Source organism: Mus pahari, chromosome 12 (assembly GCF_900095145.1).
Source record: "Mus pahari chromosome 12, PAHARI_EIJ_v1.1, whole genome shotgun sequence".
NCBI classification, from domain to species: domain Eukaryota; kingdom Metazoa; phylum Chordata; class Mammalia; order Rodentia; family Muridae; genus Mus; species Mus pahari.
In genome coordinates this window covers 10,056,632-10,072,208 of record NC_034601.1, presented here as the reverse complement: position 1 = coordinate 10,072,208, position 15,577 = coordinate 10,056,632, and the positions used below count along the sequence as shown (strand labels likewise).

Genomic DNA, 15,577 nt, shown 5'->3' with positions numbered 1-15,577 from the left:
GTGTATAGCAGAAGCACAGTTTGCCCCCGCGATGTCTGTCTTGCAGGCAGAGCCTCCCTGAAGCTGATCCCGGGGCAAAGGTCCCGTGTCCCTCAACTGCCCAGCCCTTTGGGAAGAGAGCTGAGCTCCTGCTTGGTTGCACAGTGCCCACGGTGGGTTTTGGTCTTGTTTCCCCCATCTTTGTCAGGTCCCCAAGAACCTGGGACACAGCTCACACCATGGACCACACACTGCACTGCAGAGCCCTCTCTGACTTATTCTCCAAGGGAAGACCAGCACGCTCACAAGGAGTCTGGGGACAGCTCCTTTTTCCTCCACAGCACCCAGATATTCCTGAGAGGCCTTCTCAGCCCTCCAGACCTTAGCCAGAGCCACCTGATAACTTCCAGGTGTGCTAGGCTTCTGACAAATGGCTGTCTCTGGCTGCTCACCTACATTGCCCAGTTCTCCTTTAGCTGAGCACTCCCTGGGCTCTCCTGGATTCTCAGGCACAGCCCTTCCAGCCAAGGGAGAAGCCACCTCCTCAGACTTACTCTGTGGAACCTTGCTAACCAGCACTGCCCCAAGTGTCCAAGCTGCAGCCAATGCTCTTCACCCACCGACCGTACCCTCCTTCCAAACATTTCCCACTGCCCCCCTGGCTCCATGTGCCTACTCACTGCTGCAGCCCCCAGCTTGCCAACATTATCCCACCTACTCAGGGTCAGGTCCCAAAGAAACTCAGCACAAACTCAGGAGATGCCTGTTAACATATCAAAGCAGGTGCTGCCTGCCAGGTTCTTCCAGCAGCACAAGTACCTGTTAGAGAGTCCTCAGTCCTTCTCACCCAGTCCTCTCTCTACTCTAAACCTCTCCAGCCCAGGGGCTGGGTTCCCTTCCCTTCCCCCAGCTTCTCCTTTTCTATATAACCCAGCCATTTGGGCCATGCATGCTCTCTTGGTTCTCTTGGTTTTAATGAGCTCTCTTAGTCCCGTTGGCCCCCTTTCTCGTCTCTCTTTTCTACTTCTCCCATTCTTCCTCCCACTCTGTCCTCTCATGGCCCAGGCTATTTTGCCGGTCATGTTCAGTGTGGACTCCTCCAGAAGCATCTGGCTATTCTCTCCCTCATATCTACAATAAAAGCCTTCTCCTCAGTCATACACAGGAGAGGTCATGTCCTCATTTTCACTCCCTCAGCAATAGGAAATCCAGCTCATCTACTGTACCATAGACCCTGGCTCTTATTGCCCCTATGTGCTCCAGCTCATCTATTGTACCATGCCCCTATGTGCTTGCTTGCTTCTTTCACTCGCTCAGCTACGGCCATGATCTATCTTCCCTAGACAATGCTATGGCTTCTTGCCTGGTCTCCCTGGCTTATACCTCTTGTCTCATCTGTGACCTTCACTGTCCAGAACAGACTGGATTTCTGTGCCAGTCTACTTGCCCTCTTTGCCCAGCTTGTGACTCTGGGTTCCTCAACCACTCGAAGCACCCAGTGGCTCAACATAGATTGTCACAGAATTGTTGTAAGTTGGTTGGTTGGTTGGTTGGAAATAGGCAGACCTCATTCTCAAGATCCTTCTACATCAGATTTTCCAAGTCCTAACATTATTAGTATTTACTTATGACCCTGAATATCCTCTTGTATATATTAAATCACTTCCAGGTTGCCTGTAACCTGAACATGCACAAACGTTCAGTAAACAGTTGTTGATATGCATCAGCCACGCCCACCAGAGCCAAGCTTTAGGAGAAATAAAGTAAACCACCTGCCAAGGCCAAGTTCTTGAAAAAGAAGCTGTGTCTATTAATAATCCTTCACTAGCATTACCAGACCCCCATGCACACTGTCAATGACATGAAATCAGAGTGAGTCAACAGGTACGATGATAGTCTTAGAATCAAATGAAAGGAGAGGTGCTATAAACAACTGGGAGGACTTCTCTTAATCAGGTTATAGTGTAGTGGGAAGACTGATATTAAATGTGATTGTCACCTTCTGGTTGCCACATACATAAAAGATGTAAAAGTAGCCGGGCGTGGTGGCACATGCCTTTAATCTCAGCACTCGGGAGGCAGAGGCAGGCAGATTTCTGAGTTCGAGGCCAGCCTGGTCTACAGAGTGAGTTCCAGGACAGCCAGAGCTACACAGAGAAACCCTGTCTCAAAAAACCAAAAAAAAAAAAAAAAAAAAAAAAGATGTAAGAGTAAATCTCTGTGTTTGCCTGTTATTCATCTACCATTTGTGAACTCATCTACCTTATTGCAGCTGCTGTTATATTCCTTTGCAGATATTAGAACCAGATTCTTTGGCCTTCCAATATGAACTGCTCTACAGGAATCTGCTAGGCCCTCAGGACCAGTTTGGGACTACGAAGCCTCATAGACTGAGCAGCACTAGGTCCTTAGCCTCTCCCGTATGCAGAGGCCACTGTTGGCCTCCTGTGAGCATAGCCTGTAAGTCAGCCTAATAAATCCCTTTTAAATTCTATGGCTTCCGTTCACCCAGAAAACCCTGACTTATACAACAGGCATGCGACTGTTGGTCCTTTGATAAGCACAAGGCCCATATGACATGTAACTTAGAGTGTTTGGAGAGGGAAGTCATTTAAGGGAAAGGAATCAGATAATCAGTACCATTGATAACTGATCGATGTTCGTTTGACCCCAATATTACAGCCTGTGACTGGTCTACGCTCCCTGTTTCCACACATGATAAAAATGGCAATGGTGACTCTGAGTCAAAATGATGCCCGACCTAAAGTGTACATTTGCCTCAGCGACAGTTATACTTGGCCAGCTTTATCATCTCTTTGCGGTGCTTTGGCTCAGGCCCAGGTCTCTGCACATACTAGGAAAGTGTTCTGCCACTCATCTGTTCCCCTCAGCTCCTCACGAGATCGATGTTAGGTATATATTACTCTTCCTCTTTCAAAGGAAGAAAAACTCAGTCTTGTAAATAATAAAGAGGCTTGCCTGAGGTCCCAAGGTGGCCCTGCCTGACATAAACTTGTGCTTATTTTGTTGCTGGTTTGAGATATGGCCTCAGTCAGCCCAGGCTGATTTCAAATGTGTGGGTCATTTCCCTGCCTCTGCTTCCCAAGTGCTTAGATTATAGGTGCAGGCCACATGCCCTGCACGAATTTGTGTTTAAATCCTGGAGCCTCCATTGCAAGACTAAAATCCCATTAGGAAATGAGACAAACCCTCTATTCCCAATCCCAGAGGTACAGAGGGCTGATGAGGAGCCCTAGCAGTGGCTGACAGAGGATTTAATCACACATGGTACCTGGGATGGCGACCAAGTTCTGCAGCTCCTGCTTCAGGTCCATGATGTCCTTGCAGAGCTGAATGTCATCCATCCTATGGGGACAAGACACGGCACAGTAAGTTACCTCAGCAGAACACATCCCAGCATTAGCCTTGTTCAAACACTGGAGGCTGGTGAAAGTGAGGGCCATCTTCCAACAGCTATGTTGACTGCTTAAATGTGACCCTGCCGGGGTTGAGGGTGGTCTGGGTGACCAGGGACCAGCTGTTTTTAGATAAGTCTGGGGTATTTATCACTTTCCTCCTTACTGTGACAAAAAAAAGTAACTTAAGGGAGAAAAAGAGTTGTTTGGGCTCACTGTTTTGGGGACTACAGTCTACCATTGGAAGGGAGGCAGGCAGCTCTGTAGCTATGGGAGTCTGTCTGGCAGGTGCTTTTACACAGTCCAGAGCCAGAAACAGAGTGCTTGGGCAGGAACCTGGCATAGAGAACCCTTGAGTCCCCCGACCCCCTACAGCTAGCTAGGCCCCACATCCCCAAAATCACATTATAACCTTCCACAACAGTGTCACAGCTCTCAGTGTCTCTATGTTAACCACATCAGCCTGACATTCGGGGTAGTTTTACATTTAAACCACAACAGTCTGTGTCGATGTTTGCAGAGATTGGCATCTGAGTTGCTGATCTGTTCAGGTGAGAAGCCCTGCCCTCTGTCGCAGAACTAGTCATCCGTAGGTGAGGACAGGGAAAGAGGACGAGGAGGAGGGAGTTAGGGTTGTATGTATACTCTCTCTGTTGCTATGTGTCTGTCAAAAGGAGGAATTAGGGGTTGTACACTCTCTCCATTGCTATTTGTCTGTCTCTGTCTCTGTCTCTGTCTGTCTCTCTGTCTCCCTCCCTCTGCTCTTAGGCATAACTCCAAAATTTTCACCTCTTAGATTCTGGATTTTGTACCATTGATACCTAGGGCCTGAGGCTTGTGGACGGAATCATCCACGTCCAGGTTCGAAGCATCCAGACACAAAGTCATAATGCCTCCAGTTTAGTGTCGGTTCTGACAGGTTTAAAAATATGCAGGTTGTAAATGTGACATTGTTACTATACAAAATATTTTCTCAATTTGCTCTTTTTACTATATATGCCTTTTTATTTTATAATGATATATAATTCTACTTCATAATATCTCTTGAAGATGATTCCCTGTTAGTGCATGCAAGTCAACTGATTTTTGTGGCTGCACAGCATCCTGCTATATTGATATACTCCTCATACTAGGTTTTCTATGATGAATTCCTAGACATAAAAGCAATGTAAGCATTTACATTTCAATAGGAATTCACAGACCCCTTCCAGGGCCTATTCAAGGGCTTCCCCACAATTCTGCAATGTATTGTAGTAAGGTGTGTGTTACAAAAAAGAAAAATTAATCCTGGCCTAAGATTTTTAGCTCAGTTGATAGCATGCTCTCCTAGCATGTACAAAGCCCTGGATTTGATCCTCAGAACAACATAAAATGGGTGTGTTTGTGAACACACACATAATCCCAGAACTGGGATGTTGAGGCAAGAGGATCAGAGTTCAAGGTCATCCTCAGCTGTACAGAAATTTTTAGGTCAGTCTGGGTTAGATGAGACCCTGTCTCAAGAACAATTTTTTTTTTAAAGTTAATTTGTCATTTTCATAAAAAATATTTTCAGTGGCTGCCAGGAACTTCCCTGCAGATTTCTAGGGTGAGCTCATTGATCATCTAGGTGGACTTTTAGGTTATCCGTGCTACCTGGGTCTAACGGGGTTAACATAGATTTATGCAAGAATTTTTTTCACGTGGGAAGAGTCTCAGAGGAAGAATCACACTGAGTAAAAATGGCTTAACCGGTCAGTGGTAGCTGAGGTATCTTCAAGGCAGTTCCCAAAGTATATACAGTTTCAAAATGTGTATAGTCACATTCCACATCTTTACTGAGCATCTGCTATGCTGGCCTCAGGCCTAAGCTCGGAGAAACCACTACCAACAAGGCCCAGGTGGTCTGAAGATGACCTTTTGTCAGTACAGATAGATATATAGTCACGTGGTCACATATATAGAAAAGTCCGAGGATGCCCTCTTGCTCCTGAACACCAAAATCCACACATACCCAAGTCTTGAAAATAAGATAGCCTAATGTTTGCATATAATCTCTACACATAGTCCTAGGTATGTAAGTCACCCCTAGATAACTTATGATGCCCAATACAGTCAACACACCCTAGACACGATATAATAGGAATTACCCTCTCACTTAGGGTATAATGACCAAAAGTTAAAAGGGTGGGGACGGGGCGTGGAGCCGGAGAGATGGCTCACTGGACAAAAGCATGTACTAATCTTCCAGGGATTCAACTCTGGGTCTGCCTTTTTCTCTCAAGTACTGGGATTATTATTTTTTTTTAATAAGTAAAAGTCTATAGATACATTTTTCTTCTTGAATATTTACAACCTGTGGTCGGTCAAGTCTTTAGGTATGGAAGCCTGAAGTAAGGCAGGCAGGCTGTGCTTCTGGGACTCTGAAGAGCAGGGTAGAAGATGAAGGGGGGGTGGGTCATTTTTGGAAACAGCACTCCTTGTTGGCCCTGACAGCCATCCTGGGAAGAGGTAGAGGGACTCAGCTACACTACATGTTAGTTAGTACTGGATCAGCCCAGAGCCTTACTCGCTGGAGTCACTTGCCTTACCCCCAGCCTTCTCCTTGGCTGATCACAAACGCCCATGTTTTTCCACCCCACTCTTAGCATTCCAGGCCCCAGGACCAGGGCAGGGATGCAGGACTTTAGTCTATATCCCTTGTTACCAGAGACATGCCAGCATTTTTCAAGATTTGGCCTAGAATATCCTAGCAGGCTGCTTTGAATGAACCAGAGCTCGCCAGATGGTCACAGACTGCCTGCCAGTTTGTAACAAGGCCCCAGACCTTAGCAGGCTCCTAGACTTTAGCACAGGTGACCCCATAACGGAAGTACCGTGAGAGCATAAAACTCATCATGTAGACAGCAGCACCTGCCAAAAGGCAAAGACTTAATCCATCAAAGTCCATAGTTCTGGGAAAGTCTCTAACTATACTGACCTTGCTTTTCATACAACTCTTAGGTCATGGATGGTATAAGAAATCAGGCTGAGTGAGTCGTTGGAAGAAACCCTGTAAGCAGGATTCCTACATGATTTCTGCTTCAGCCCCTGCCCTGGCTTCCTTAGATGGTGGACTACATGCTGTAAGGCGAAACCAAACCTTTCCTCTGGCTTGCTTTCGGTCTCAGTTTTTATCACAGCAGTAGGAACCCTAACTAATACATCCGGCAAAGGCAAAACATATGAGAAAGGGAGAGCTGGCCTTGCCTCTTTCCAGGTATGGCATTGGGTGAGCTAGCCAGGGGCAGTGCCAGAGAGCTCACCTTAGTGGTGTGGGTGCCAGAGAGGGCTGACCAACTCAGCTACCACCCAGACCCAAATCCCACCCCAACATCTACCTCATCTATGAACAGCTGGAGTGAGTGAATAGGCCCGGCCTACAGATCACAAAGCTGAAGGATCTCCATGACCCAGGAACAGGATACCTGAAAGGAGTCCTGGTGAGGATCCAGTACTGGTAGTATAGCAGAAGCCAGGGGCCTCGAACCAGACCAATGACTCATTGCAAAGAACATTCCCAAGTAAAGATGTGTGGACAAAAGGGTGCACTGCGACACGTTGTAGCTTCCATGATGAGCTTTTTTTTGTTTTGTTTTGTTTTTGTTTGTTTTGTTTTGTTGTTGTTGCTTGGTTTTGTTTTTTTTTAATTTTCTTTTGAGAGGGAGGTTGCAAGGGTGGAAGATGGATACAAGAGGATGGGAGATGAGTGGGACTGGGATGATGTGAAATTCATAAAGAATTAATAAAAAGTTAAAAGAAAGGGACTTTATTTTGATATTACAAAAACACACAATTGTGATATTTTTAACTTCTATAAAGAAATTTTTGTAATTTTACAGGGAAAAGAAGAGCTTTCAAAAATATTAAGTTTCTGTCTATGCCTGGAGCTGATCCTCTGCCATACCTAAATAGTGCTGGGAGAGAGCTAGCCTCCCAGGAGTGCAGACAAGCCTGTGAGCGCAGGTAGGACCACCACTGCAGCTCAGAGGAACACATGGTATGCACTCACTGATAAGTGGATATTAGCCCAAGAGCTCCAAATACCCAAGATACAATTCACAGACCACATGAAGCTCAAGAACAAGGATGACTAAAGTGTGAGTACTTGGGTCCTTCTGAGAAAGAAGAACAAAATACTCACAGGAGCAAATATGGAGACAAAGTGCAGAGCAGAGACTGAAGGAAAGGCCATCTAGAGACTGTCCCACCTGGAGATTCATCCCAGATACAGTCACCAAACTCTGACACTATTGTGGATGCCAAGAAGTGCATGCTGAAAGGAGCCTGATATAGCTGTCTCCTGAGAAGCCCTACCAGAGCCTTACAAATACAGAATCAGATGCTTGCAGCCAACCATTGCACTGAGTATGGGGTCCCCAATGGAGGAGCTAGAGAAAGGACTGAAGGAGCTGAAGGGTTTTGCAACCCCATAGGAAGAACAACAATATCAACCAACCAGACCTTCCAGAGCTCTCAGGGACTAAGCCACCAGCCAAGGAGTACACATGGCTCCAGCTGCATATGTAGCAGAGGATGGCCTTGTCAGGTATCAATAGGAGGAGAGGTCCCAGTGTAGGGGAATTGAGGGTGGGGAGGCAGGAGTTGGTCGGTGGGTGGAGGAACACCCTCATAGAAGCAGGGGGAGGGAGGATGGGATAGAGGGTTTCCAGGAAAGGGTGGGGGGAAACGGGGTAAGGGAATAACACTTGAAATGTAAATAAATTTTAAAAAATAGATAAATAAAAATACTTAAGTGTATAATACCATGGGATATTTTAAAGTTTATAACATATTTTATTATGTCTTTATTAATATATGAACCTAACAAATAGAAAAATAAAAGGCTAAAAATTAGGGCCACAGACTGATACAGGAAGACAATTTCCCTAAGCAGTCTGATAAAAAACTTGGAACTGTTTCTCAGCCTATGAATTGCAACCCTATGGGGATCAAAGGACCTTTTTACAGGGGTAGCCTAGGGTCACCTACATGTCACATGTTTGCATTGCACTTCATAATAATGGCAAAATTACAGTTTTAAAATAACAACAAAAAACAATTTTATGATTGGGGTCACCACAACATAAAAAACAGGGTTACTGCACGCACACACACACACACACACACACACACACACACACACACACACACACCTTGAGAACCACCGGCTTAAAACTTTGTCTCTCCTTACCTAAGGTTTATTTAGGCTAACAGAGACTGATTTAAGGAATTATCCTTAGCCTCTTTACTTTTGTTAGAATTGTTAAGCTGTAGCTATTTTTGTAAACTGAATCATACAGGAAACTGGTGTGTTCTATAATGGTACACCATGTAAGGATGAGAAAAGTTCCCAGTATCTTTATGAACTAGGTTTACAAGTTGAAAGTCTTATCTTGATACTAAAAGAGCTTCAATTCAGAAATTATTATTTTTATAATAAACTGTTAAAGATGATTAAGGTTTGATATGGTCAGAACTATGGTTATTGCCATGCTAAGTACTAAAGTAATTAAGAAAAGAACTTAATTTAGCTTTCATATGTTCTCAAGATATAGATTAAAGCAAGTAACTAAAAACAGACAAGGACTGTTTAACTCAGATATGCTTGATAGACAGTCCTCAAATGCCTCCAAAATCTGTGGAATATGGCATTTAAAGTGTTTAATAAAAAAGCTTTACATGATAGAGAGACATGTCATTTCCTGGGAGCACCCCTAATCTCCTCCAAAGAAGATGATGGACACAAAAGAAACTCCACTTGGAACTTGCTTGAAATGTGGGAAAGCTGTCACTGGGCTGTGAACTGATCTCTACCCCAGTTGCTGACAGCATGCTCTTCAAACTGCACACTAGCAGGACACTGGGGAATCGGTTGACCTGCCTTGCCGAGACAAGGTAGGACAGTCCCACTAAGTTCCTACTCCACAGGAAAGTCTGTCAGGTTTTCTGGGCCTGGCAGCTAAAGACTCATGTGGCCCTGGGACTTCTGCCCACAGTGACCACAGGCCTAGGGTGACGGACCATTCTTAATAGAGTCAGAAGCTGCTTTGTCTGCACCTCCTGCTTACTCAGGCGAAATTCATCCTTCTCAGGTCTCGGACGGCGATGATGACTAGACTAGTGGTGGATTTGTCAGTTTAGCAGCGGAAACCAAGGCCCCAGCTGCCTCCTCAGTTCTCCTCCTTTGTAGAAATCAGGCCACAGGCCTCCTCAGTTCTCCTCCTGTGTAGAAATCAGGCCACAGGCCTCACTCTCCTAAAACCACTACTACATCTGTCTAAACATACTTTACCTTGTTACCAGACTCAGAAAAGCAATAAACTCACAAAACATATATCAATGTAACTTTTTATTATTCATTTATGTAAAGAAACTTGATTTACAATAATGACATCACTCAGTAGTCAACCACCTGTATTTCATGGTGAATAACTGGATAGAAAAAAGATAAAAATTATGTAAGATCTGAGTATATGAAAGCTTAAGTTGGGAGGACCTAAAAAATGCTTTAGGATTTTAAAGATTTTATTTATTTATGTTATATACACGATGAGTACACTTTAGCTGTCTTCAGACACACCAGAAGAGGGTATCTGATCCCATTACAGATGGTTATGAGCCACCATGTGGTCAATGAGAATTGAATTCAGAACCTCTGAAAGAGCAGTCAGTGCTCTTAACCTCTGAGCCATCTCTCCATCCCATGCTTTAGGGTTTTAAATGGTGTGTAAATGCATTTTTTAACTTGAGATAAGTAAATAAACATTATAAAGGTTGGAGAATGTGAGACCTTAAATGTTGACAAAGAGTGATGTAAGGTATATAAAAGAAAATTTAAAAATATTTCAGATTTCTTTCCCCTTCTATTTAACTAGAAAAGCCTTTACTGCTGGAAAATTGCCTAAGAGACTTTGTTCTGGCCCACCAAAACCAACATGAGTCATCTGTTCCCAGTCATCCAAGGAGAGGCTGTTCTGGAGAACAACTGGAGAAATTAGAGCCTGATATGAAAAACAGCACTGATCTAAGTCCAATGACACTGATGGATAGAACAAGAGATTATAAAGATTCTAGCAAACAAGTATTTTTGCAAACTGTTATTAATGATGAGACCAAAGTTGAAATTACAATTAGATGGAATCAAGAGTGAAACCTTAGTAGATATGGGAGTTGATGTAGCAATAATTTCACAAGATTCTTGAAATCTAACTTAGCCTCTTCAAAAGGTTTCTACACTGCTTCTAAGACATTGTCTTGGATAACACAAAGTATAAATTGGACTAAATGTATAGGATCAGAGGGTCAGATGGGAAGATTAAGGCCATATGTAGCAGATATAGCCATGACTTTGTGGGGAAGTGTTGGGAGTGACCCTGTTTGAATGTTAACTGCCTGTCAGCCATAAGTGCTTATTTACAAAGTCTTGGCCTTAGTGGAAAAGTACTAGCTTAGTTGAGATTTCTGTGGGGAAAGTGGAGGCCTCTGTAGGAAAGTACTACCCCCAGTTAAGAACAAATAGCTATAGATCTTGGTGGACAGGTACCTAGCAACCCGTTCTGTTCTTTTCCTTCTGCTGAACTTTTTACCTAGCCAATATCCTGCTTTTGGGAACAGATGCATTCCCCCAGAAACAAAGCAATTCTGCACCATCCTCCTCCCCATATCCTGCTTCCACTGGGTATAAAACCTGCCTGGGAAAAATAAAATTGGTCAGCTTGATCAGAATTTTTTTGTCTTGCTGTCCGTTCTTTGTGTTTCTTGTCCCCCATTCTCTCCACAGGTGGTTCCTCAGACCTTGTTCAACTGTCCTTCGGGTCAGGACAGGGAAGAGATCTATTGCAATGGTGGGAAGCACAGATTAGCATTCCTTCAACTCCAGGAACAAGCCGTAAAATAGGAGGTGTTCCTGGTAAAGGTACTGAAAAATGTTATCAAAAACAGTCACAGTCTGTTCATAGTCACAGTTCATAGGCAGGACACAGCAGAAATTAGCTCTCCAAATTCCAATGGGGGGACCACTGCTGTTAGAAAACCAACTGCCCTACCATTAAAATGGTAAATTGGCAAGCCTGTTTGGCTAGATCAGTGGCCCTTAAATAAAGAAAAGTTACAAGCCCTAGAACAGTTGGTCTAAGAGAGTCTATTGCCAAGAAAATGGCAGGTTATAAGCCAGAAGGTATAAGTAAAATAATAACAAAGTCCATATGCTTCAGTTAAGAAACCAGAACATCAATGGCTTATGCTATAAGATCAATAATCCACAAATGGAACCTCATAAATTTGCAAAGCTTCTGTAAGGCAAAGGATACTGTCAATTGGACAAAATGACAACCAAAAGATTTGGAAAAGATCTTTACCAATCCTACATCCAATAGAGGACTAGTTAATATCCAATATATACAAAGAACTCATGTAGTTAGACTCCAGAGAACCAAATAAACCTATTAAAAATGGGGAACAAAGCTAGACATAGAATTCTCAACTGAGGAAACTTGAAGGGCTGAAAAACATCTAAAGAAATGTTCAACATCCTCAGTCATCAGGGAAATGCAAATCAGAACAACCCTGAGATTCTACCTCACACCAGTCAGAATGGCTAAGATAAAAAAGCTCAGGTGAAAGCAGATGCTGGTGAAGATGTGAAGACAGGGGAACACTCCTCCATTGCTGGTGGGATTGCAAGCTGATATAACCACTCTGGCAGTTCCTCAGAAAATTGGACATAGAACTATCTGAGGACCAGCTACACCACTCCTGGCCATATACCCAAAAGATTCTCCACCATATATCAAGGATGCATGCTCCACTATGTTCATAGCAGCCCTATTTATCATATCATATCAAGCTGGAAAAAACCCAGATGTCCCTCAACAGAGGAATGGATACAGAAAATGGGGTATATTTACACAATGGAGTACTACTCAGATATTAAAAATGATGAATTTATGAAATTCTTAGGCAAATGGATGGAACTAGAAAATATCATCCTGAGTGAGGTAACCCAGTCACAAAAGAACATGCATGGTATTCATCCATTGATAAGTGGATATTAGCCCAAGAGCTCCAAATACCCAAGATACAATTCACAGACCACATGAAGCTCAAGAACAAGGATGACTAAAGTGTGAGTACTTGGGTCCTTCTGAGAAAGGGGAACAAAATACTCACAGGAGCAAATATGGAGACAAAGTGCAGAGCAGAGACTGAAGGAAAGGCCATCCAGAGACTGGCCCACCTGGAGATTCATCCCAGATACAGTCACCAAACTCTGACACTTTTGTGCATGTTAAGAGATGCTTGCTGAAAGGAGCCTGATATAGCTGTCTCCTGAGAGGCCCTACCAGAGCCTTACAAATACAGAATCAGATGCTTGCAGCCAACCATTGCACTGAGTGTGGGGTCCCCAATGGAGGAGCTAGAGAAAGGACTGAAGGGAGCTAAAGGGTTTTGAAGTCCCACAGGAAGAACAACAATATCAACCAACCAGACCTTCCAGAGCTCCCAGGGACTAAGCCACCAACCATGGAGTACACATGGCTCCAGCTGGCATGTGTAGCAGAGAATGGCCTTGTCAGGCATCAATGGGAGGAGAACTCCTTGGTCCTACAAAGGATGGATAGATGTCCCAGTATAGGGAAATAGAGGGTGGGGAGGCAGGAGTTGGTCAGTGGGTGGAGGAACACCCTCATAGGAGCAGGGGGAGGGCAGATGGGATAGGGGGGTTATAGAAGGGGGAGAAACTGGGAAAAGGGATAATGTTTAAAATGTAAATACACAAAATATCCAATAAAAATATATAAAAAATATTTAAACATAAAAAATCAGAACTGTATGTTATTCTCCTAGCTCTATTATATTTCCAGGACCTCTTAATATAGTTATTGACTCTCAATGTGCAGAAAGAGTAGTTTTACATATAGAAACTGCTTAACTTATTCCAGATGATGCAAAACTTTGTTATTTATAAAACTACAACATGTAATTTGAAACAGCAATCATCCAATATATGTAAACCATATTCAGTCTCCTACAGGTTTTCTAGTATCATTTGCACTAAGAAATGAGGAAATGTACCAATTATTAATAGGAAATGTGTTAGAGGCTTCAAATTTTCATAAAAGTTATCATATAAATATTAGAAGTTTAAAGAAAAATTTTCTATAACCTAGCAACAAGAATTTCCTACTTTTCATTGTAAAATCAAACACCATTACCTGCTAGAAGTAACCCCTTTAGTACCCAAAGAAATGAAATTTGGCAGATGGATGTGGTTCACTTTGCAGAGTTTGGAAATTAAAGTATGTTCACTGTACAATTGGTCTGTATTCAGGAATTCAATGGACTTCTGCCTTGAGTTCTGAAAAGGCTGATCCTTTAACTATACACTCATTAGAAGTGATGTACATCTTAAGGATACCTCTACAGATTAAAACTGACAATGTTCCATCATATGTACCCCATACAATGCAACAGTTTTTAAAATATTTAACATGAAATGTGTTACAGATATACCTTAAAATCCTACAGGGATTGGGACGCCACTCCCACTTCCTGGCCCTGGCATTCCCCTGTACTGGGGCGTATGATCTTCGCAATACCAAGGGCCAATCCTCCCATTGATGGCCAACTAGGCCATCCTCTGCTACATATGCATACACAATCAATTGTGGAAAGATCTAACTGCACTTTAAAGGAAATGCTCAAAAATAAACGGGGGCTATGACATCTCCCAGAGATAGATTACATAATTCTTTATTAACTTAAAATTTTTTAAATGTCAATGAGACAGGTAGCAAAGTGGCTGAAAAACATTGGATTTTAAAAAGGACTGCTGAGTTAAATCAGTCTACCTATTTTTTTTTTTTAGGACTGACTTTTTTTTTTTAGATATTTTCTTCATTTACATTTTAAATGCTATCCCCAAAGCCCCCTATAACCTCCCCCCACCCTGCTCCCCAACCCACCCACTCCCACTTCCTGGCCCTGGCATTCCCCTGTACTGGGGCATATGATCTTTACAATACCAAGGGCCTATCCTCCCATTGATGGCCGACTAGGCCATCCTCTGCTACATATGCAGATAGAGACACAGCTCTGGGGTTAGTTCATATCGTTGTCCCTTCTATAAGGTTGCAGACCCCTTTAGCTCCTTGGGTACTTTCTCTAGCTCCTACATTGGGGGCTCTGTGTTCCATCTAATAGAAGACTGTGAGCATCCACTTCTGTATTTTCCAGGCACTGGCATAGCCTTACAAGAGAGAGCTATGTTAGGGTCCTGTCAGTAAAATCTTTCTGGCATATGCAATAGTGGCTGCGTTTGGTGGTTATATATGGGATGGATCCGCGGGTGGGGCAGTCTCAGGATAGTCCTTCCTTCATTCTCAGCTCTGAACTTTCTCTGTAACTCCTTCCATGGGTATTTTGTTCCCCATTCTAAGAAGGAATGAAGTATCCACACTTTGGTCTTCCTTCTTCTTGAGTTTCATGTGTTTTGCAAATTGCATCTTGGATATTCGAAGTCTCTGGGCTAATATCCGCTTATCAGTATGTGCATATCATGTGTGTTCTTTTGTGATTGGGTTACCTCACTCAGGAAGATATCCTCCAGATCCATCCGTTTGCCTAAGAATTTCATAAATTCATTGTTTTTAATAGTTGAGTGGTGTAAATGTACCACATTTTCTGTATCCATTCCTCTGTTGAGGGACATGTGGGTTCTTTCCAGTTTCTGGCTATTATAAATAGGGCAGTTATGAACACAGTGGCGCATATGCCTTATTATAAGTTAGAACATCTTCTGGGTATATGCCCAGGAGAGGTATTGCTGGATCTTCTGATAATACTATGTCCACTTTTCTGAGGAACTGCCAGACTGATTTCCAGAGTGGTTGTACCAGATTGCAATCCCACCAACAATGGACGAGTGTCCCTCTTTCTCCACATCCTCGCCAGCATCTGCTGTCACCTGAACTTTTGATCTTAGCCATTCTGACTGGTGTGAGGTAGAATCTCAGGGTTTTTTTGATTTGCATTTCCCTGATGATTAAGGATGTTGAACATTTTTTCAGGTGCTTCTCAGCCATTCGGTATCCCTCAGTTGAGAATTCTTTGTTTAGCTCTGTACCCCACTTTTTAATAGGGTTATTTGATTTTCTAGAGTC

General features: G+C 43.2%; 1 protein-coding gene across 1 annotated transcript in view; it reads right to left on the bottom strand.

Annotated features, from left to right (window-relative positions):
* Bmerb1 (bMERB domain containing 1) overlaps nt 1-15,577 on the bottom strand; it is a 117,000-nt gene that overhangs the window by 7,632 nt on the left and 93,791 nt on the right. The window contains exon 3 of the mRNA XM_021209229.2: nt 3,272-3,345. Within this exon, the coding sequence (XP_021064888.1) occupies nt 3,272-3,345 (74 nt within the window). The remainder of the gene's footprint in view (nt 1-3,271; nt 3,346-15,577) is intronic.